Source organism: Netta rufina (genome assembly GCF_964035555.1).
Source record: "Netta rufina genome assembly, chromosome: 24".
Lineage (NCBI taxonomy): Eukaryota > Metazoa > Chordata > Aves > Anseriformes > Anatidae > Netta > Netta rufina.
In genome coordinates, this window is record NC_140148.1 from 2,963,777 (window position 1) to 2,986,897 (window position 23,121).

Below are 23,121 nucleotides of genomic sequence, written 5' to 3' on the forward strand. Positions count from 1 at the left end.
AGGGGATGCTGGTGTGCAGGGATGGTGAGGGTGGCAGCCAGGCAGAAGAAGCCTTCAGCCCCTGGACAGCCCCATGTGCTCTTCCTTCTCAAAGCGTGCTTAGTGACATAGTGTTTAACCACCACCCAGCTGGGACAAATAAATATATTTGTAACCGTCCTGAACCAGCAGGGATGCAGCTCTCCCTGAAAGCCCCAAGGGAAGCAGATCTGCGCTCGTTCCCTTCAGAGAAGCCTCCTCAGAGGTTAAAAAAAAAAAAAAAAAAAAAAAAAAAAAAAAAAAAAAAAAAAAAAAAAAAAAAAAAAAAAAAAAAAAAAAAAAAAAAAAAAGAGGGAAAAGAGGCGGCGGGGCAAAGAAAAAAAAATATAAATAAATAAAAGAGGCGGGAGGGCGGGACGGGGCCGAGCACAAAATGGCGGCCGCGGGGGGGGGGGGGAGGAGGAGGGCGGGCAGCCCGCGAGCGCTCCCTGCTGGGCGGGGCCCCGCAGACAAAAGCCCCCCCCCCCCCCAGCACCGCGCATGCGCACCCGCGGGGAGAGGAGGGGAGGGGGGGGAGCGCAGGGAAGGGAGGGGGGACAGGGAAAGGAGGGGGGAGAGGCGAGCAGCGCGGCGCATGCGCACTCCCCTCCCTTGCTGCCCCCCCCCTCAGGGCGGCTCGGCGAAGGTTCCGGAGCTCGCGCGCGCCCCCCCCCCCCCCCCTCCCGACCCGCCCCCCCCCCCCCCCCCTCCGCGCGCCGCCGCCGCCGCCCCCCCCCCCGCCCCCCCCCCCCCGCCGCTGTCGCTTCCTCAGCGCGGCTCCGGTGCGGACACCCGGCGGCGGCAGGTAGGGGGGCACCGGGGGGGGGGTTATTTTTTGGGGGTGGGGGCACCCCTAAACCCACCGATACAGCTTGGGGGGGGGCTGCGTAACCCCCCTCTTCCCGGTCTGCCAAAAAAAAAAGCGTGAAAAGGGCGGAAAAAGGGAAAAATAAAATAAAAGAAGCAGCGGGGAGATGGGGGGGGGGGGGGCACTGAGGTGCCGGTTTGTGCCCCCCCCCCTCCCCCGTGGTGGTGCCGGTTGGAGGTTTTGGGTGCCCCCCCACAAAAAAATGGGGTGGATTTTTATTTATTTATTTATCATTTATTTATTTATTGGCCGTTTTGGCAGGTTTTTGCCCCAATTTCCTGCGGCAGGTGGGGCCCCGGGGGGGGGGGGGGGCTGCGGCAAGGAGGGGTGGGCTGCGCCTCCCAGCCCCGCTGCCATCTTCTGCAGCCTGGGCGTGGGGGGGGGGGGGGGGTCGGGAAAAATGGGGGGGAATCGGTTAAAATGGGCGAAATGATACAAATCCAGGCGTTTTGGAGGAGGGGGGGGGGGACGCAGGGAGCTGTCCACGCCCGGCTCTAAAATTTAGGGGGGGATCCGGGGGGTGTGTGGGTTTTTTTTGGGGGGAGGGGGGGGGGGGTTGAGGTGCTTTGTTGGGATTTGGGGTGAAATTTGGGGAGGGGGGGACAAAAAGGGGGGGGCAGCCCCGAAAGCTGTTGGGTTTTGGGGTGCTGGGGCCAGCCCTGGGGGGGCTGGGCTGGGGTCTCGGTGCCACCCTCTGCTTGCCCCCGTTATCCCCCCTCCTCCCCTCGCTGTGCCCCCAAATCCCGTTATCCCGTCCCAAAATCCCCTTATCTCACCCCAAAAGGGGGGCAGCGCACACCCCCCACGCCCCGTGCTTCTCCGCTGCCTTTTTCTTTGTGTTTTTTATTTATTTTATTTTATTTTATTTTATTTTTTTATTCCCATCTGGGGGGAACTTCGCTCCCCGTGCGGGGCGGGAGCTGATTTTTGGGGTGAGGGATGGGGATCGGCCCCACACGCAGGTTTTGGGTGGGAAAAGTGGGATTTTAGCACCTGGCCGCGCAGCCCGATGGCGCTGCCGCCGCGGTACGGGGGATTTCTCCTCCCAGCTGAGGGTCCCTGAGCCGTGCCCATGCACCCAGCGAGGGTTTCCTCGGTTTTTATCATCCCTTTCTGCCTCGTTTTAGGGTTTCCCTTCTGCAGCGTGATTTTTTTCCCATTTTTTTCCATCAAAATCGTGCTCGGCTGGGCGTTCACGGGCCAGCAAAGCGCCGTGATGAAACGAGAAACGACCCAACCTGTTCCTAGCCTCACCCCTTTTTTTTCTTTTTTACCCTTGATACGCCAAATATTTGGGATTTTTTATTTCTGAGGGGCCGTCCCGCTCACCCGCAGCACGTGGGGGCTTTTTGGGGCGGATAACTCACACCTGATTAAAAAAAATAGTGTTTTTTTTTTTTTTTCTCTTGTTATTGGGTGGATCGGTGGTGTTTGGGGGACGCCCTGGAGAATGGGTTGGGTTGGAGCCTTTGGGGTTTGGCGTGGGCAGGGTTTGGGGTTTGACGCCCAGGGGCTGTCCTTTGCCTCGCTGTGTGTAAAACAAGAGGATTTGGGGACGGTGGGACACGGAGCTTTCCCTTGGAGCCCCTTTTCATGTGATTTAGGGGTTTTTAGGGTGTCGGTGTGTCCCTGCAGCCCAGTGCTGTTGTCTCAGGATGGTTGGGGTCGGCCCCGGGCTAGGGCAGCTCTGTAGGATTTAATGGGGCTGCTCCTTTGGGATGCTCTGAAGCCTTCACACCCAGATCTGCTCCCCCCGGGGGCGTTTGCCCGGCCCTGCTCTGACAGCCCCCAGCTTCCAGGTGAGCCCGGGGGGGACACACGCAGGTGACGAAGGCACCGCTGGGGCCGTGACCCTACTGGGCTCTGCCTCTCGTTCCCCCCCCCCTTATTAAAACACCTCTTGAAGTGCTTCCAGCCCCAGCCTCCAGCTTGGCCTCGCCGCCCTCTGCTGCCAGCCTCCTCCTGCCCCATCCGTCTTTTTAACTGTCCCGAACCACCAGGGCTGCGATTTCCGTTCCCCGAGAGCCACGGGGAAGCAAATTTGTGCTCGTTTCCCCAAAAGGAGCCTGCTGAGAGGTGAGAAATGGGGGAAACGAGGTGGCACCGCCTTGTCCCTGCGGGGCTCGGTGCCTCTCACCGGGGATGCTCGATGCGCGCTGGCGAGGTGGGTGCCTCAGTCTGCTTTTGGTGCTCCTTTTCCTTAAAAAATACCTTGAATTTTGCATCATCTGAGCTTGTCCCGAGCAGAACGAGCTGCTTCTGGCAGCCCGGCTCCGTGCGGCGACCCGGCGGCGCTCTGATGGATCGGTTGAGAGAGGACTGGGGCTGGCTCCCAGTGTTTTCCAGTCCCCTTCCCCTGCTGGTGGTGGGGTGGGGTGGCCGGCAGGTTGGCCGCAGGTAGGTGTGGGGCTGGGATGGGGGCTGGAAGCTCGTGGTGGACCCGTGACGGACCTGTGATGCTCGTGGCTGCGTGGTCTGGGTGATGCTGAGAGCGCGTGCGGGAGCTGCTGGGGCTCGGTGCCGGCGTGGGAGGGCTGTGGCTGTCCCGCTGCCTGGGTTTGTGGCTTCCACGGCACCTTCGAGGTCTGGAGAAGCGCTGCCAGCCCTTCCTGGGAGAGCAAAGAGCGCTTCTGGCTGCACGGGAACACAGCAGGCTGAGGATCGAACCCAGGGTTGGTGGCTTGTGTCTGCCCCACAGCCGAATGCCGTGAAAAGGAGGTGATGGGAGCACTGATCCTCGAGGAGCTGAGCTCCTGCTCAGCTTTGGGGCACGAGCAGCCCTCGGTCCCAAGGATTTTCCCCAGGACGTGGCAGGAATAGCAGATCGTGGCCCTGTAGGTGACCTCTTCTTTTTTTTTAAGATGGGCGCAGCTCAGCCTTGAGGGACCGAGTGGATCTCAGCCTTTTCTCGTGGCAGGATGGGGCCCCTCCATCTGCGAGGTGGAGCTTTGTTTCACGCTGAAATCTGCTGCTCGTGGGCTGGGTTTTATTTTAAGTGCCTGCGGAAAGCATATGCGGTTTACCCCAGAGTCTGGAGGAGATGGATTTGCGCCTTTAGACTGGAGTGGATTTTCTCTGCAAGTCTAATGAGCCCTGGGTGCTGTCGGAGCATCAAGCCACTGATTTTTTTTCCCTTTTTCCCTTCCAAGAAGTCCGATGAGCAGAGGCAGTCGTTCTGTGCCGCCTGGCTCCTGTTTCCAGTGCCTGCTCTTTAAATACCCAAGGAAAAGCAGCGCCAGGGGATACCTCCCGTTGAGCTGACGGGATCGGTGCTGCAGCTGGGCTGGTGATTTCCATCCCTGCAGCCTCCCCGCTGTACCTGCCCTGACTCCTTGCAGAGCAGCTCCGTGTTGCTGCCTGCCTGCCTCTGTGCTTGTCCCATCAAAAACAAGGAGCTGGGCTGCTAAAATCACTCGTATTGGGGTTTTTGAATAACGTTTGGGGCTCTGAGCCCCCGCGGTGCTGAGCTGCAGGGCTCTCTGCTGCTCCTGAGCATCTCAGGGCACGGCTCCTCACCAGCTCCTGCCCGCCTGGAGGTGCCCGATGGCATCCCCACGGATCTCATCGCTGCGTGAAGTCGCTTTTTGCCTAAATAAATTCCTCGAGGTGTTTGTAAACTGCTCGCATCTCGGGAAACCTCTCCCGTGATCCTTGAGCAGTGCCCTGCTCAGTAACGCGCACGTTTGCGCTGGCCTGGAGCTCATTTCGCTCATTTTTGCTGTCTTGTATCGGACAGAAGCGCTTGGGATGTGCTTTTGGGGCTGAAACTGTGCAAGGACACATCTGGCCAGCTGGGCACCTCCTCGGCTGAGGAGTTAAGAGGAGAGGCAGCAGACAAAGCGCTGGGCGAGGATTTGGTTTGGTGGCTGGCTGTGGCAGCGGGGCTGAAAGGGAAGGTCCCAGCGGTGCTGAGACACGAGGTGGGTGGAAGGGGGGCGAGAAGAGGGCCGAGGAGACGGAGTGAAGTGAAATAGGGACCGAGGAGCAATGAGCAGCTTCATCCTGGGTGCCCCTGCTGGCTCTGAGGTGACAAAACGGCCCCGTCCTGGTGTGTGGGGCTCGCGGGACGAGCTTGAAGAGGTCAGTTTGTAGCTTTGCAGGTTGGCAGGAGGAACCTTTGGTGTAAACCAAAAACGTGACCTTTACCTGAAAACATCCCTCACGGTGCTGCGGGCAGGGGTGAAGGAAACTCAATGGAGAGGTGTGGAAGGGGCTCGTGCTCCTCTCCCACCTCGTGCAAACCAGTGCTTCGTTACCATCCCACTGCAGGTCCCGTGTGCGATGGGATGAGTGGCTGGCACCGAATTCCCTTTGGGGTTTGAGGGCAAGGACTGTGACGGGGCTGGGTTCGCATGGCTGCGTTGCAGAATTCCTGTGCCTGAAGCTGTGTCTTGTGGTGCTGGGGAGCCCGGGGCTGGGAGGTGCTCCCGGGGCAGAATTTGGTGGTTTCAGCCTGGAATTCAGGGGCAGGCTTTACCCCAAGTGGGCTCTGCCCTCTGAAGTCCCCTCTTTTAGTGTGGTTTCACCACTGCCTCGTTGCTGCTCTTTTGGGAACGGATGTCTCCAAACGGGACAGAAATCCCCGTGCTCTCCCGTGCCTTCTGCTGGGCAGGCAGAAGCAGCGGGCGATGCTGGGGGGCGCAGATGGGAGCACACAAAGCTCCCAGGACCAGAACCCAGCACATGGGGGCGTTGAGGATGGATGGGGACAGCACCGGGTTGTTGGACCTGTCCTGTGCCAACGGCCCTGCGAGGAGGTGGTGTGCGGGGATGGCAGCGGCGGTCGGGACATCCGAACGGGGTGACCGGGAGCTGGGGCTGGAACCAGCAGGAACCAGCCCTCCTCCCATCACAAACCTCACCCGGCAGACCCAGACCCGGACTCTGCAGCGCTCGGGGAGCCTCTGGTGCTCGGGCAGGAGCTGTGGGGCTGCAAGCGCCCCGTGCCCGGCTCCCTGCAGGGTGCTGACGCTCTGGGCTGGGCTCCCAGCGCCGGCTGGTGCCGGAATCTCAGCTGCAGCAGTGCTGCTGGCAGCGCATCCTCCTCCTGCGGGTGGTTTCGGGAGCCTGCTTTGGGTGTGTTTTTGCCTTTTCCCTGCTTTAGTGGCAGCTGAATTGCCGTGCCTCTTGCCTGGAGGAACCTGGGGGTAGAGGGGAAGAGAGTTAGGAACGCTGGTTGATGTGAAAGCGCTTCTTAAAGCCTCATCTCCCCGATATGTCGGTGCTTTTATGGTGCCTAATAATAGGGCTCATTGTCACGGCTGTCTGAGGTCCCTGCGCAGCTCCGAAGCCGGTTTCCTTAGTGACTCTGCTCAGGCACTCCTCTGACGGAGGGGCTGCTCGCTCCCGGGGCTTGTTTGCTCTTCCAGCACCCCGGAGCCTCGTGGTGCTTGCTTCGAGCCCTGAAATGGCAGAATCCAATCCTCTGTGCCCCGACCATCTCCCCTCGCTGGTGCTCGTTGCCAAATTTCTAACGAGATGCAGCCAGCGGGAGCGAGCTGGGCGTGCCAGGCGATGCCGAGGAGCGATCAGCGAGCATCAGAAGGGTTTGGGGACCCAGCAAGGGCCACCAGGCACTGCAGGCAGGCACCATGCAGAGGGGGAACACCACGGACCCTCACCTCGTGTGCGCACAGGTTTGGCTTTGCTGCAGCTCAAGCCTGCCGTGGGAGCAAACCCAGCATCGTCCGCCGCAGCCAAGTGCTCCCTGCCTCCCCCGGGGGGCTCCGGGTGTGCCCAGAGCCTCCTGCAGCACCCGGTCTCTGCTCCGTGCCGTGATATTTTTATAGAAGCACGACTGCAGCACCCGCACCCCGCTCCTTCCTGCCTTTGTATTAGCGATCCGGGGAGCCGTGACCTTAGGGAGCGTGAATGGATCCTCGTAACCCGAGACCAGCAGCAATATTATTTTAGGCAAGAGGTGAGGCTCCCGAGCAGGCTGTCCTGTCGTGCGTGTCAGACGTGTGACAGCAGAGCTGCATTTAGATGAAGGGGGACGAAGCCCGTGAGGACGCTGACAGCACCTCGCTGATTTTTTACCCAACGTGCTGGGGAGGACGGAGCCCAAATCCTAGACCTTAAAGGTGGACAGCTCCAACTGCTCGTCCCCTGGGCCTCTAGGTGACTGCCACAGGATGAAACGAACACGGGTGCTGGCTTTTGAACCTCTCATCCCGCAGCCTTTGGGTTGGGAAGGGGAATAACGGGGCTACCGCTCGGGCTGCGTTTAGGGCCTGGATTTATGGCACTATCACCGTTGGTGCTGCCCGCGCCTGCTGCTGTTGTAAATGTGTTCATCGGCTCAACAAAACTAGAATCAAGGTGAGATGAGATGGGTACCTGGTTATTGTCCTGAGTGGCCCTCATGGGGTGAAGATGAGCTGGAGGGAGACTCCCGAGCACTCGATTTTTACGTGCTGTTGTTCGTCCTTCCACACTTAAAGATCCTCGTCTGCTCCGTGCCTCAGCACGGTTCCAGCTGAGCTCCCTCACTACAAAAAATCAAGGCACAACTCTCCACCTCTTGGTGTAGAGGATTTAGGGGAGCAATTTGTTTCTGCTGCTCTGCACCAACGTGACAGCGGCAACACAAGCACAGGGAAGCGCTGGATGAAGATCCTATTGCATCTTTGGGCTTGGAAGAAGAAAGGCTGAAGCACGCTCACTTTGGACTTCAACTGAAATGTTTCCTGGTAGGGGAGAGCAAAATGATGCAGAAAATTCGGGCAGAAGCTAAAATCTTCCTCTGGATGCCCTGCGATTGCTGATGTGAGAGTCCCGAAGAGCTGAGGGCTCTGCCGTGCTCCTTTCTTCTAGGGTGAGGCAGCAGCGTGTTAAGAGATCTGACTTCCTTTCCCCTATATTTATAGGATCGGCCACAATAAGGCGTCCCGCTGCCTTCCAGTGCTGCCAGTCCCCAGTGGGGTGCTGGAGCTGGGGCCGCAGGGTGTTTGGTGCCCGGTTTGGGTATCAGGAGGCTCACGGTGACGTCCTGGTGAGATGAGCACCGGTGCTGCTCTGTCACAGGACCGCGTGGGCCACAGCAGAGGAAAGGGGGGATTTTTCAGGCCAGCTGTGCCCTGGGCTGTGGCGGCAGCTGGAGCAGATGGTGCTGTTGTCATCGTTTTCATTTCTAGCTATGTGCTGAAACAGCTCAACATAACAGAAAGGCCAGCCCGAGGAGATGGCCTGAATGTTTTCCTTGCCCTGAGAAAATCTCCCACACCCTTGTGGTGTCCCCAGCACTCTCAATGGCTCTTCCTGGCTCCTTCCCATCCCTGCTGGCTGGGATCATGTGTTTGTAGGCTAGGGCTGTGGCCCGGAGCATCTTTGATACTCAGTGTCCTCGTTCCTGAGCTGAACGTTCGCCGAACTTCTGCTCAGGCTGTGCTGTCGGGGCTCAGCAAGTGTTGGCGCCGCGAAATCAAAGCGGGAGGAGCGGCTGAGATCAAAGCGAGCGAGCAGCACGCACACCTTGTGTCTCGACAGCATCTTTCCCAAAATCTGCAGCTCAGGGTGTGGCTGGATGGTGAGATCCCTGCTTCCCCCTCCGGAGCTGCAAACGCAGGGCGAGGAGATGACAGAATCACACAGATGGCAGTGCTCAGTGCCACGCACGAATCCTTGTGCAGGGCATGCACGTGCGTGATGGTGGCCAAGGTGGAAGGTGACGGCACCTACCCGCATCTCCAAACCCATTTACAGGTGCAAACGAGGCTTCCTGCTCGTTAAATTGCAGTCTGGCTGCACGCTGATCCCCTCGGCATGGAGCGAGGCCGGGGAAGGGGCTGGTGCTCAGCCTGCTCGGTGCTTGCCCTGAGGCTGCTCCAGCACTGCAGGATGTGGCCCTGCCTGGCTCCGAGCACCGCAGCAAAGGCAGGATTCCTGCTGCAGCAAAGAAAGAAGAGACTGCTGGGGCTGGCAGGGAGGTGGCCGGGTGCTGCAGGGAGAGCCCTGCCTGCTCTCCTCGCTGGGGGCTCGGCACGTTTTTGCTGCTAAATGCAGAACATTTGGAGCATTTGACACGAACGCTCCGGTGCCCCTGCTCTGTGCCCTGTGCGGGTGACCCCCCCCTGGTGCTTGCTCCTGCGTTCCCCCCGGGCTGCAGACATTTCTCCAGCCGGTGGCTCTGGCGCTGCAAATGGATGCTGCTGTACGTGTGCCGCTACAAAAAGCCTGCGGAGAGACCGAATTAGCAGGAGCTGTGGCTCTCAGACCGGCAGTCGGCTCTGCTGGGTCCTACGGCACGCGGCTGCGCTGCCGAGCGGTTGTAAAATGGAGACGGTGCTCGGGAGCCTGCACGGAGGTGAAGAGCGGAGCTGCTGTCACGGAGCTGCTGTCACGGAGCTGCTGCTGGTGGCCAGAAGCACCCCGAGCACCCCGACCTGGTGCTGTGCAGCGCCGTGCACCTCCCCGAGCACCCAGCTCTGCGCGACCCCGCTGGCTCAGCACCAGCCTCGGGTTTGAGCCCTCGGTCCGCCAGCCTTTCCCAGCCCTGGGACGTGTCCTGGTACCAGTGGAGCGTGAAATCAGTCCTGTCACTTTGTTCCTGACCTCATATTAAGGAAGAAAATGGTGATAGCCACAAGGAACCTCTGGCCATGCCACCGGTCCTGCTCATGGTAGATTGCAAGCGTCCCCGAGCAGATGAGCCCCGCCGGGCTCGTTTTGCCACCGACGGCTGTGAGAAAGGGATCTCCCTGGGCTGCCATCGCAGGAGCAGCCTTTATAATTGTTCCACGGGAGCGACAGAGAAGAGGGCAGCAGCTGCTGGGCAGTGGGATGATGTCTGCTTTCCTTCCTTGTCCTCGGGAAAGCCATTTCTTCCTCCCCACGGTGCAACCTGCAGCCAGGAGACAGGAGGCTCGGTGGGGCAGGTCCTAACTCATAAACACTCCAGCAGCATTTTGGGGCACTTTGGCACTGCCACCTTTATTTGTTGGTTAACACCGACTGGTGCTGGCCTGTGAGCCTGCAGCAGCAGGGATGCTCTGATTTCCAGCCGGTCGGGCTGAGCCCGGGATGGGAAGAGTCAAAGGGAATTAGCTGGTAAATAAGATCTTCTGCCTTCCCTTTGATCCGCTCTACGCGTTCAAACTGCTTAAAGGCTTCCTAAGGAAGCAGGATTTTGGGGGAGGAAGAACTGAGCTACCCACGGCCCATCTCATGGCTCTGAAACGCAAAATACTCCAGCAGGGGGCTGGGGCGAAATCCGAAGGCGGCCTCGTAAATCCCTGCAAAGAGGCTTCCCCTCCTCCTATCCTCCCGGAGCCCGCTGAACAGCAAGGGCAGGCTCCAAAACTCCTCTGGCTTCTCTTTCCCTGCCGTGTAAGCCCCTCTGATCGGAGCCCTAATCTAGCTCGAGCCAGCGGGCTCGGAGGCAGCCTGAGCTTCGCATCACAGTGCGGAATGAGAGGGGGGATCCGGGGCACTGATGCCCTTCAGCCACCCCCCGTGTGGGCGTGCAGGGCTCGAGGGGGGCTGCACGAGGCTGCTTTTGGCTGTGTCAAGTGAGGCAGGAGGAGAAGAGAAAAAGAAAGGTGGGAAGGGGTGGTGGCAGCCCGACACGGAGGTGTGCGGCTCCGGGCGAGGCGAAAGGTGGGTCCTGACGTCCTGGGGGTGTCCCTTGGGGGGAAATCAGGGAAGGTGGCATCCTGGGGGTGTCTGCCAGGGAAATCGGGGACAATGACATCCTGGTGGTGTCCACCAGGAGCTTCCTGATGGGATCTGGGGATGGCGCTAGGTCTGCAGCAGTCTGCACCTCTGGCAGTTATGCAAGGCGCAGGGTGGGTGTTCCTGCGATGCAAAATACTCACGTGTGCTCCTCAGGCGATTCCCAGCAGGGGCTGTGTTTGCGGTGTCCTTTTCTTGGCAGGTAACACGTTTCCCATCTCCCAAGTCTCACTGCTCGGGCTGGGGCTGGAGCTGGGGCCGGCTAATCTGCTCTCCTGATTGCCACCCTGTGTGGAGCCAGCTGCCAAAGCGAGCCTAAGCTGATTCGGGATGGCAAATGGTGTTAGTGTCATTCTCAGAAATGCCGAGGAACTGGCCAGCACGAGTGGCCCTTGGCTTTTCTCTGGCCACCGGCGTGCCCTGGGGACCTTCGCCAGCTGCTGAGAGCTTGGTGGCCCTGGACGAGCGGTCAGATTCCTAAGGGAGGGTTTCTGAGGGTTCCCCGAGCTCGTGTGTCTTTGAACCCAGCTTTTTTATTCCCTTTTGACCCAAAGGGGTGTGCGTGAAGCTGGGATGAGGTCCTGAGCCTCAAAGCTGCTCTGCCACGAGCCCAAACCCACCTCACGACTGCATCCAGGGAAAGTGTCGAACGTCCCAGACCTCCAAGCAGACACCTACACCAAAACATGGAAAAAACATGAAAAAAAATGTAGAAAAATGCATTTCTGAAACCACTCCTATTGCAGCTCCCTGCTGCTTCTCTAAGAGGCATTTTTCTTGTCTTTGAACCTGGAGGAACTTTTTGAGCCTCTTGTCAGAGAACTCAAAACTCTGTTTAATTCCTCAGCTTGCTGCGTATCAGACAAATAATGAGATTGCCGTCTGTATTCCTTCATCTGTCGGCTTCTTGGAAAAAACAGCACTTGGAAAAGTACACAAAGGAGATGAAAAGGGAGTTACTTATGAATTATGAAGCGCCTTTCAGGCTGGTGGTGTTTCACGGGGCTGTCACTCCGTTTTAATTGAGTAATCCAGGCGGAAGCCTGCTTTGTGAACCCCCCTGCTTGCGTTTGATCACCTTTCAGAGGTAACGCTGATCAGATAGCTGATGTTTGGTGAGTTTTCATTTTTGAGCAGCACAAGTGGGTGCCAGCTGCCCTTGCAGGTAAGCCCCTGGCAGCAGAAGGGCTGCGGGGCCGTGGTTCCGTGCCCCTTTGTGACCGTGCTGGCGACGTTGGCTGGAACACACCGCGCAAACCCGGCGCCGCCAAAGCGCAGCTGCGTGGTCCCCGGCACCTGCTTCCCTCCCCGGGCCGCTCTCCGTGGGGTAGGTGTTCTCCAGCCCTGCTTTTCTTCACCTCTCAGGGCGAGGAAACCTTTTGCTGAGGGATTGAGGCTCGGGGCTGCCGGACCTGAGTGGGGCGTGAAGCTTCCCAGGCTTGGTCCCAGGGGAGCAGGGTGAGCGCTGCGTGTGCTGTGTGTGCTGTGTGTGCTGTGCCTTCGCTGCTGGCCCTGCAGGAATCACAGCACCAGACCCTGCAGCCTTCAGCCCTGTGGCACAGGAGGCGTGGGGCAGGAGGAGGAAGGTGCTGCAGCACCAAGGAGTTTCTTACCGACACCTGGGGCTGGTTTGTGCCCCGTACACAAGGCTTTGGTGTGCTCTAATGGAGAATTTATTGCGCATTTTGGTCATTTATTGGTTTTTCTTTAGTAATCCTGGTTTGCACAGGCTGTTCTCCCCTCTTTGTGAAACAGTGCTTGCTGCTGGAGCCCTCGTGGAGGGAGGAGGTGCTGCTGTGCTGCCTGGCCCCGTTCTCACGCGTGCGGGTGGTGCTGGGGAGGTGCCAGGAGCCCAGCACTCGGCTCCGCTCAGGCAGTGCCACCCCGGCTCTGTTTGAGCTCCCCGCGGCTCAGACCACACCAAACCATTTTCCTGACACCTCTAGGAAATACATTTTGGACCAGGCGATGGGAGAGGAGCGCTGCTTTAATTTCTGAATCACATCAGGGCGCAGGACGATGCCAGGGCTGTGGCTCTGGCACCCCAGCTCCCGAGCACTGCGTCCTGCAGAGGAATTGAGGTCGGGCTGGTGCCGAAAGCTCAGTGTGAGCCACACAGACGGCGGTACGGGAGCTGCCACGCCGAGCAGAGAGACCCCACGGCCAGGTCTGTGCAGCCTCCTGGGGGAGTGCTGGTGGCGCTTTCAGCATCCTTGCCAAATCCCACAAGGAAAACCATTTTTTTCCTGTTTTCAATGCCTTCTGGACCTTGAGCTGACTCTGACAGCTCTCACGTCCTGACCCCAACCCCAGTGATGTCGGTGGCTGTTAAAGCTCTGCCTCGCTTCGCTCCAGACTTTTCCTGGTCCTGCAGGCTTTGGGCTCTTTTGGGCTGGAAACTGCTTTTTTAGCCATGTCCACTTAGGCTTTTAGCCCCCACCATTTTGCACAAGAGTCCCGCAGGGACCACCCTGGGCCTGAGCCACACAACGCCACCATTTAAACCCAGCAGGAGCTGCTCCTGGTTTCGGCAGCTCTGGGCTTAGCCCCCAGCCTCCCAAACCTCCTCCCAACCCAGCTGGGAGCCCAGCACCACTGCTCCGTCCTCCAAACCACCTCCGGGGCTGCGCGCCGTCATGCAACACCAATTGCTCCTCCTGCACTGGTGCAGAAGGCAAAAAACAGCCAAACCTGAAAAATCGGATTTAGGATGAGGGACCTGACCAGTTTGCACCAGCAGAGGTGCTGGTGGGAGAGCTGGCACTGCCAGAAAGCGGCCGCCTTCTCCTGCCCTGGCCCCGCGGTGCCTCCTCGTGTGCCTTGCTGCACAGCTGGGAAGGGCCCCAAAATAAAGGCGCCTCCTCCCTCACAAGGCGGGCTGCGGGTTTGAAAAATGCGAGGTTTGGAGGAGCTGTTCGTAACGGGGCGGGCTGGAGGGTTGCAGATAGTGGCCCCGAGAACGACAATGGTTCTGCTGGAAACGGATAAGGTGCTCAGGGGGGCTTGTGCCTGATCTGCCAAGCAGAAGGTGCTGCCAAAGTTTATCTCCGGGCAGCTCTCGTTGGTGTAATTATACATTACCAAGCCACTGCTTCAAGGTGGGGCTGTTATTACAGGCGTTTTGGAGCGTTTCTCCCCTTTCTTTCCCTGAGAGGGATTTCGCCATCCCCCACTGGAGAAACAGATCGTCATTACAGGCGTTGTCCAGAACTCGAAGCAGCTCCTCACATGTGCGATTCCCAGACCCTCTTTCTTCAAAAAGAAAAACCTGAATCCAAAACAGGCACTTTCTCAGGGCTTCAATTCCATTTATTACTCAAGAACCCGAAGCCAAGCCAAGCTATTCCCCTGGAATAAGAGGGGCTTTGCAGGCAGGACAGATCCATCCCCACCCCATGTGCATCACCAGCGCGGTCCCGAGCTTGCTGTGTCCAACGGGTGAGAAAGAAAGGAGAGAGAATGAAGCTGAGCATCCATCGGAGAGGCATGAAGTGTCTTTATGAGGCCGTTCCTGCTGAATACGGCTGTATGATTTTTCCGTGGCCTGCGTGTTTCGAATTCAGCTGGGAGAGCTTCTCAGCGTAGAGATAATGGTGCTGCTGGCTCCTTCCTGCTCACCCACCGGCTCACTCTGCGTGCCCGCCCTTATTTATTTACTTCTCTGTTCCCGGTGAAATTCCATCAGCCTTGCTGTGATGGGTTTCAATCTCAGCCTCGGAGGGCGAGCCGCAGGAAACGCGTCCGGGGCGGTGCAGGAGGCGTCTGGTGAGCGGGCATTTCTCCTGCTAAAAGCATGATGCCACGGGAGCCTTGTGGGAGCCGGGTCCCTGTCTGTGCCCCTTGGCTCGTGCTGGTTCAAGGAGCTCCTCGTCTCCTCCTCTGCCCACGGGAGGATGACCTGCTTCGTGTGGGAGATGCTTCTGCTCCACACAGCAAACCGTGCCCCCATGCTGGCCAAATAAATGAACATCCAGGGCTTCTCCTCAGCTGCAGCCAGGTTTCTCAGGCTCTCAGGGTATCGTTGAGTGTTTTTCTGATCCATCTTTGTGGCTTCTGGTGGTGCCTTTTTCCTTGTAGCCGAGCAGGCAGCTCTTCCTTTCATCTCTGCAAAATTAATGGCTGTATCCTCCCGGGCACATCTCCACTCCTTTAGCTCCGGCTGAATCGTGCTGTATGCACGGAGCTCAGGGGGAACAGAGCCTGCCTCTGCCTGGCCGTGAGCATTGCAGCGTTAAAGCCCTTTCTGCAGTGCTCAGAGAGACGGCGAAACCAGCAGCTTCTCTAAAAAACACCCAGCCCTTTCCTGGCTCTGAAAACCCCCAGCACAGCAGGTCAGCGGCACATCCACCGGCCTCTGCTGAATCATCGCTCGCTGCTGTCGTGCCAGGCTTGCACAGATGCTCGATGCTGTGCTCGGGGGAAAAGCAGGACGGCTTTGGCTGAGACGGGAGCCGTGCACAGCACCAGCAGATGAGCCTCCGGCGCGGTGCGTGAGCTCAGTGGCTGTCGAGCCAGGAGTCCTCTCTGGATGGTGTCCCAGGAAATTCTTGTCCGGAGGCAAGAAAGCACAAAACGTGTCTTTCTGGGGAGACTGGGAGAGAGGCTAAGTGCTCCTCTCCAAAAATCAGGTGGGAGGAAGGAGAGAAGGAGGCAGGAGGAGGAAGCCTCAGTGAAATCCAGCAGTGTGTTTGTGGGCGGTTCGCCTCGGGGTCAGCAGTTTGGAAGCAGAGCTGTTGGTACCTGCAGGGGTTTAGTGAGCTGAGCTGGGCTGGGGGGGGGCCACCAGTAGGGAGTGGGACAGGGACCCTCTTATGTCCTCTGTATGCGAGGTTAACAACATATTTTTGTATTTCAGTGCTAACTAGACCTGTAAATAGGATCAAGTCCCAGCCAAACGGGACCGGGATAGCGTCAGTGCAATCCTTGGAGCCCTGGGAGGAGGGCGGCCATATGCCCAAATAATTAGGGATGTTCATTTTTGATGGGCAGCCCCCCAAAATTTTGGCAAACGATGGATACTTTATTCCTTCCCATTTTATACCTCCATTTTTGTGAACCGTTTTCTTTCAGGGCAAGTTCTCGAACTTCCTCGGTACAGCTAGGTCGGGTGGCTTCATAGCTGTCAAAGGCAGAAATTCAGTTGCATAGTCATCTTCCCAAGGCTTAAAAAAAAACGGGGTAAGATCTGGTTACTGGCATTTGAGCTTCCCTCTTGCTTAGTTCCATATATCCAGAGAATTTATTGCCAGCAAACAAACCCACGTGAGCTTGCTTCCTTGCTGCTGGTAACCGGAGCCCCGCTGCTGGATCCATGCGCTCCTGGCGGTCGTGGCAAACTCGCCATTTCCCTTAATAGCTGGTTATTAATCACTGCCCCTGGCTGTAATTATATCAGCTATTAGGAAGTCAGCTAAACCCACTGTCTGTCCAGCTAGCACAGAGGATAAGGAGAAACACGGTCCATGCTTTGCCGGAGCGGATGTTTGTTGGCGGCTTCGTTTCCTTGAGCAGCTCGATGCTCGCTGGAAAAAATAACTGAATTTTAGCATTTTTCTGCGTCAAGACCCAGTGCTGGTCCCGCTCAGGCCCTGTGGGAGGTGATCCTGGCTTTGGTTTCTTTGTGGGGCATGTGGCTCGGCTGGGAATTTCGGATTCGCCCTCTGAAGCCAACCCACAGGAACGTGAGGGTTTGGAATGGTGTTGAACGGCAAGCGGGATGAAATAAAGACGTTCTTGTTGCTTTGTGCTTCCCTGGCACCTTCTGCACCGTTTCCCAGCAGGCTGAACATGAGGTTTGTCGGCTCTGCATAGTTTTTCAGTCCTTCTCCCCTTCGGAAATCCCAACCACAGCCCTGCTGAGGGATGTCGGCGTTTCAGGCATCCCTGCCCTGCTGCCAGCCAAGGCTCCGGTGGCAGAGCAGAGGCTGAGCAGTGCCCAGGGTCACCAAGATGGGCGTTTTGCTCTGGAAATCCTAAACACCTGGGTCGTTTTGGTGTTGCAACTGGGCAGAATTCACCCATACCCTTATGCAGAGGGGTGCATCGACCAGAACATGCTGGTGCTTGTGCAGGAATCATTAGACCTTCCCTCTGTGCACAAAGAAAATCCATTCCTTTACATGCCTTTTATGAAAAATGGGTGCTCTGTTGGCTCGTTTCTGTAGATACATTTTCAGCACCTTAGTGCTCCTTTTCCACTGCCCTCCACTCAGCGACTGCGGATAAAATCTGCTCCTGGTGGACTTGGAGGCGCCTGCATTGGATGCTCCGGGGAATATTGGTGCACAGGTGTGAAACCCAATAGGCAGCGTGTATCTTGAGCCCTGACCTTCCCCGAGCACAGGGATGGGGTTTCAGGGCTCATCAGAACAGGGAACAAAGCAGACACCTCGCGGTGTCTGAAGAGATGGCTGGAAGTTGGTCGATTGCTTGCAGGTGGGTATTTAGTGCTCCTGAAGTTGGCTGGTGAACCAAAATCGCTGCGTGGAGCAGGAGGAGGGAACGCACCAGGTGAGGGTGTGCGGTGCCAGCATTTTCCTGATGCACGATGATTTTTTGTCCTCTTCCCCAGGTAACTGTGCTGAGAGATGGCGGAGCAGCGTCAGGACGTCACCACGATGGAGGATCACGCAGCTGGCCAGGAGAAGCACATCCCCTCAGGTGAGCACCTCCAGGAGGAGGTGATGTAAAGGACCTGCCCTGGCCGCTGCTGGGAGAAGAAAGAGCTAAAACCGGGGAGAGCAGGGCCAGCGAGGGGGCCTTGGGGACGGCCAGGAGGAGACCTTGAAGGTCACCGTGCACCAGCGGGCTGCAGCCAGGGGACATGGGTGGCCCACAAGGTGCTGTGGTATTCACAGCCGTAGGAAAATGCTGCTGTTTGATACCATTGCCCAGCAGGAGCAGAAATCGCTCTGGTGTCTAGCCTGGGGTGATCTTAGTGCTGCAGCTTGGCACGTGTTTCTGTGTTCACTCCTCAGTTTGCTATCAAAGTAGAGCACTGCTTTTATTTTGAGACACGGCTCAAGGCTGCTGCTTGCTGCCTGCTTTTCTCACCTGCACAGGGAGAGGGGAGGACTGAGCAGAGAGCTCTGCAAGTGGGAGCCATGCAAGGGTCTTCTGTCCCACATTTCAGACCTGCATTTCTCGAGAAGCCTTTCCTTTCTCATTCCACCATGCTCCACAGTTGAGCTTGGAAGCCCACACAACACCAGCAGACGTGGTGGGACTCACTCCTGGCTATGCTCCATGTAAACATCATCTTGGTTTTCTTTTCTTGAGGTGCTTTGGCCACAGCTTACACCAGATAAGTGGGTTTGTCTCTCTCTTCTGAAGAGAATCCATAGCATCCATTCCTCATGGGTTGTATAACACATTTCAGTCAGAGCTTCTCGCAGCTTGTAGTCCCATCTTTGCACATCACAGCTTCCCAGGGATTTCACTTACATTAGTTTGAATCTTCTTTTCCAAGCCATTTTCTCCAGTTCTCATTATATTATTTTATTTGCCCAGACTCCTTGCAAAGAGGAGACTTGTGCTTCTTGCCCTGCTCTTCCAAAAGATGACTTTTGCAACCAAGCCTTCACATTGTACGTTACGTGCTGCACCGAGCCCTTTACAGAGACTTGCTGGTTTGCAGTGACGAGAATTAACACATCGTGGAAATGTTCGGGAGCCTGCTCTGGGAGGGAGGCTAACGGCTCTAGGGATGGCAGAGAGGACAACAACCCCTCAAATATTGCACATCTTTTCTGCTTATGTTGCTAAGATCTCTTTTCCTGCTTGTGCCGTGCTTTCTAGCTCTCTGGTTCACTGGGTTTTTCTTTTGCTGGTGGGCTCCTGCTTGTTCTTTTTGGCGATGGCACCGGTGCTTTTGGTTGGCATTTTCACGCTTTGCTTGCTCACTGAGGTATTTTACACTCTCCAATTCCTTGCTGCTGTGGATCTGGGCTGGTAGAGGTTCGTAACACGTAGGCCGTGACTCGTAGCCAAGGACTTGTTCTAAGCATTTGAATGTTTTCCAGGCTATCCCCTTCAGATACCAGTCGATGATGGATCGGATGAGCCTGTTTCTGAAACATCTGACGCTAAGAGCACCCCAACTACGGAAGGTGGGAGCTCTTTGACTTACTGCTTTGAAACCATGATGGATGGGGTCGTGGTAAACCTTGCCAAAAAACTCACTGTGCCTTGTTCTGCTGGGGTTTCTCAGCAGGAGTATTCAAGCTCTTGGACAAGTGCTCTTCACGAGTCTCATCAAAAGTGAGGTTTGCCACTGCAGAACGAGATAATTCATTTAAAGGTGGACACTGGGTTGGAAAGCCTACGGCTGAGAGTGTGAAATGTTGCTCGTAGTTGAGCGAGTTGCTTGTGGGTTGTTTCCTGAAGGCTTTTTACGTGGTGACCACAGGATCCCATCAGCTCAGCATAGCCAGGAGCAATCCCACATTGCTCCCAGGGGCAGAGGTGTGCACATGGCGCACCACCAAGATACTCACAGCACTCTCAGAGCTAGCTGTGCCTCACAGCTCTTTTTTGATCCGTCTGTATTTATATGTTCACCAGTCCAACACCATTCATGCTGGAATGATGAGATGGACAGAGTCTATACACAGAACAAAACTTTGTGCTGGTGTAAAGGTCCTATGGGTAGGACTCAGTGCCACTGAATGCCACGTTGTGGAAGAAATCTCATTTGGAAGTAGTCTAGGGACTTGTTCACTGTTTTAATTAACTGCACTTTTTGTGTTCCTTTAGCCAGGAAGAGGCAGAATCTGAGGCAGAATCCTGGGTGTCTGCCTCTTGGATAGATAAAGGCATTATCTGCACAAATTATCAGAAAGAAAGACGTGCAGAGATGCTGACTAGTCCCAGCTCTGGCTTGTTAGAGGTGTGGGCTGGCAGTGAGCTGTAGCACAGCTCTGTTCTGTGCGTGTGGCTCGGGAAATCAGGACATAAAAGAAGGGATGTTGAACCTCTTTCCAGTCGGATGAGGGCTGTCACGACGAGCAGATTGCCCTCTGGCAGGGCACAGATAGTTCAGGAAGGGATTGAAGGGAGCTGCAGGCCCAGTGGCTGGCCTCAGCTCTGTATTTTCAGACAGAGATTATAGCAAAGCCTCCAGCTGCCTTAGGAGATGCAGACGTGTGGTTTGTGTGGCAGAGGGGACAGCTCATGGTGTCCCCGAGGGACTGGCTTTGCTGTGTCGTGCTCGGCTGTCACCCCCCACAACGCCTGGCTCGAGGGAGGGAGCCGGGTGCTTTTCTGAGCAAAACCATCTCCAGAAACGTCCCTGCCTCCCCCCAGGGCCTTGCCGCTCACCGGCTATGTGAAAGCTGCGTTGTTTTTCAGATGCCACAGCACCTTTAGTGGAGGAAGGAGACCAAGAGGATCAGGGTGGTGTCGAACAGCACGGAGAGATCCCAGAAGGAACCACAGGTGAGGGAGACCAAGGCGCAGCTTCATCTCTTGATGCAGACAGGGCAGAGAGCTGCACTGGTTGGTGCTTCAAAACGACCAAACCTTTCGCAGGCTTGCTTTGCTCCTGACGCTTCCTTCTTCCTTCTCCATGGCCTGCAGAAATCCTTCCTAGCTTACAGCTTCCTTCTTGCCTTCCCCAGCCTGGGGGAAACTCGCAGCTTTTCCTTCTCTCTTTCTCAGCTCCTCATCTGGCAATCTTTCTAAATCTTTCTAAATCTTTCTATCTGGTGTCTCTTTGTGGCTTCGCCTCCCATCTCCAGGCTAAGCGCGGTCCCTTCCCAAGCCATCTGTGACCTGCAGACCCCGGTCATCCCTGCCCCTCTGCCGGTGGCCACCGGGCCTTGCTGCTCGTCTCGTGGCCCCCTGCCTCGGCCCAGCTCCTCCGGCTCTCTCAGGAATGGTGGCTGGAAACCAGGCTGCTGCGGCGTGTTTTAGGGATAACGCAGAGGAAGGGAAGGGGCTAATTCAGCCCAAATGCTCTGTGGGGACTCCCTGCACCCGGGCCTGGTTTGGCAAGGAGCAATGGGGGTCTCTCAGAGGAAAAACTGTGTATATTGGGGTCTCTCAGAGGTAGAGCTGTGTGTACAGCCCAGCAGGACCCCATGAGAGGACCAGGCCTGTCTGTGGAAAACGAGTGTCTGGCCCCTGTGTGGTAGCTGCTGGGTTCCCCAGGAAATTCAGGCAGGTTCTGAGGAAGGCCGTGGGTAGAAATGGGCTTCTGCCAGTGCCCAAACACCAGCACAGCCCCACAGCTCAGCCCCACAGGTGAACTGCCTGTCCTGCATCCATCCCAGGCTGCTGGAGGAGCCCTGGAAGGGGGCAGCTTGCTGGCCGGGAGGGACGTGCAGTGTCTGCACAGCACCAGGGAGCCAGGAGGAAGCAGTTTCTCCAGAACTCTTTGGGAAAAAAAGGAGGAAAGTGGAGAAATTCCTAGTTTGACTCTAGAACTGTGGCGTACAAGTGTAATTGATTAGGTTGGTTTGAAGGTGTTTATATAATACTTGGAAATAATTCTGGTAGAGACAAATTATCACTGCCATGAAGAAAATTATGCTTCTCTATTGTACCCGTATTCCTGAAGCAGCAGATTCATACCAGACAGAGATTAGTTGGCATCAAATAGCCTGGGCAGAGTTGGTTGCAGTAAGCTAGGTGGAAGACATCGGGGAGGCAGGGTGCAGATCGGAGGCAGGCTTCATGTGAGTGCCACCGGCAGTGTAACTGCTAGGTGGGGATGAAAATCCACAGGTTTCCCTGCTCCTTTACAGCTTGTTTTCTCCACCTCTGCCTGAAGGAGCCTGTGCTAAGCTGCCACCCAGGACTTGGTGAAATGCTCCTCCAGCCTGGTACAGCACATGCTGAATAAATCTGGCTAGGTTGATCGTCGGCACGGGTCGATTCCCTTTCTGATGCTGCCCTGCTCGTAGTACAGCAGTGATGGGCAGAATCAGCAAGGAGGTAAATACATTCTCCAGACATGCTCAAACTTAATTCTTGTGGTTTTGATCGTGTTTTTTCCCCTTCTTCCTCTGACCTGGGACCAGCTGAAGAGGCGGGCGTAGGAGCCACCCCCAACCTGGAGGACCACGCTGCAGGAGACGCCGCTCAAGGTTAGTCCAGCTTCTCTTACTGGGTCCAGTTAGTGCTGCTGGTGGCTTGGGGTTTTCTTCTGCGATGAAGTTCTCCCTGTTCCTGTCGGGAGGGTCACACACGCTGGGAATGTCCCCACACAGTCATTTCAGGGAACTGCAGCTTTTCACGCGCCAGCTTTGTCTCTCAGATGGCTGAAACCATCTGGTGCTTGGTTACAAAGCACCAGGTTGCAAAAGAGAGCATCCTCCAGGCTAGGAGAAGTACTGAACAGAGCCGGGATGGTGCAGGTAGCTGGGGGCACTGCTCGATACCAAGCAGGGTCAATTTGGGGCCCTGCATGTGAAAGGAGTGAATTATTTGACTCCTATCAACTTAAAAGTCGATCTCAAACCTACTCACTGATACCCTTGATATAGCATTAAGGGCATTGTTTTCTCATCCCAGCCTCCAGGAACAGGACTGACAAAGGCACGATGGGCCGTGAGCATTTCTAGAGCATTAATTGTGCATCTGCTCAGATGAGCCAAGTAATTATCCGGGGCCCTCCTGGCTATCTGGAAGCCTGCCTTGACTCTGCTCAATTCAGACTCGAGTGAAAACTTGAGGATGGGATTCTTCCAAAGCACCCAGTGCTAGCTGAATTCTGTGCCCAGTGAGGCAGACTTAGGGGTTTGAAATCCCTTTGACATAGCCAACTTGCTCACACTCATATATTACAGCTCTAATTCTGTGTGCTGTTTACAAAGCCAGTTAAATACTATTTTGTAAGGTAGTTTTGTTACATGCTACAAATTCCTCAAGCTGCTTGGTCAGTGTCTTTCCTCCATGACTGAATTAGTGCATTTACAAACATCCATCTCTTTTCAAGAAGTAGCTAGGTCTCTGCTTTCTCAGGGAATAACTGAGGTCTTTGCTTTCCACACAGCACAGTTACTCATTCTGCTCCTTGCAATTAAAATACAGCATTTGCTTACCTGTCCAGCGGGTCTCAGGTTAGCAACTCTTCTGTATTTAAAGTAGTGGCGCCGCTAAAAAATAAATCAAGATTGTTAGCAGGAGGGGGTAAAGCTATGTCTTCTGCCTGCCCTGTTTAGTCTGGTTCTAGCTGCTGTTCATCACCAGATTTTTAATAGGACCTTTCTGTATTGTCCTGGGATCTTTCAGCTGTCAGATTTGGGGACATGCAGCTAGCTGGAGCTCTGATATGACCAATACAACGTTTCTAAGTTCTTATGTAAACTGTTACTTCTCTGAAAATGGACTTTTAATAATGTGCTGCTTCCTTTTAATGATGACGTGATTGTCTTTGATTCGGAGGAAAATACGATTATCAATGCATGCACACAGCCGTGGATATCTCATTACTATCTACCTTCGTTTTTTGTGTTGTGGGATTTGAAACAATGATCTCCGGAGTGAAGATGGAGCGTGCTAAAATGCCTTTGGAGTCTCAGGTGGAAAAGCATCTTCTGATTCACGGTGCCGTGAATTTT

The 23,121-nt window shown here is 56.0% G+C and overlaps 1 protein-coding gene across 5 annotated transcripts in view; it reads left to right on the forward strand.

The window, feature by feature from the left end:
* The first annotated feature begins 766 nt into the window (after positions 1-766).
* The window catches only part of MAPT (microtubule associated protein tau), a 43,835-nt gene continuing 21,480 nt past the window's right edge, over positions 767-23,121 (forward strand). For 4 of the 5 annotated variants that reach the window (XM_084301212.1, XM_084301215.1, XM_084301214.1 and 1 more), the window contains exons 1-5: positions 767-823; positions 17,130-17,218; positions 18,580-18,666; positions 19,907-19,993; positions 21,580-21,645. In XM_084301212.1, coding sequence (XP_084157338.1) covers positions 17,146-17,218; positions 18,580-18,666; positions 19,907-19,993; positions 21,580-21,645 — 313 coding nt within the window. In that variant the 5' untranslated portion in view covers positions 767-823; positions 17,130-17,145. Of the gene's footprint in view, positions 824-14,983; positions 15,116-17,129; positions 17,219-18,579; positions 18,667-19,906; positions 19,994-21,579; positions 21,646-23,121 lie in introns of those variants that run through there. The other variant, XM_084301213.1, reaches the window with a different exon arrangement.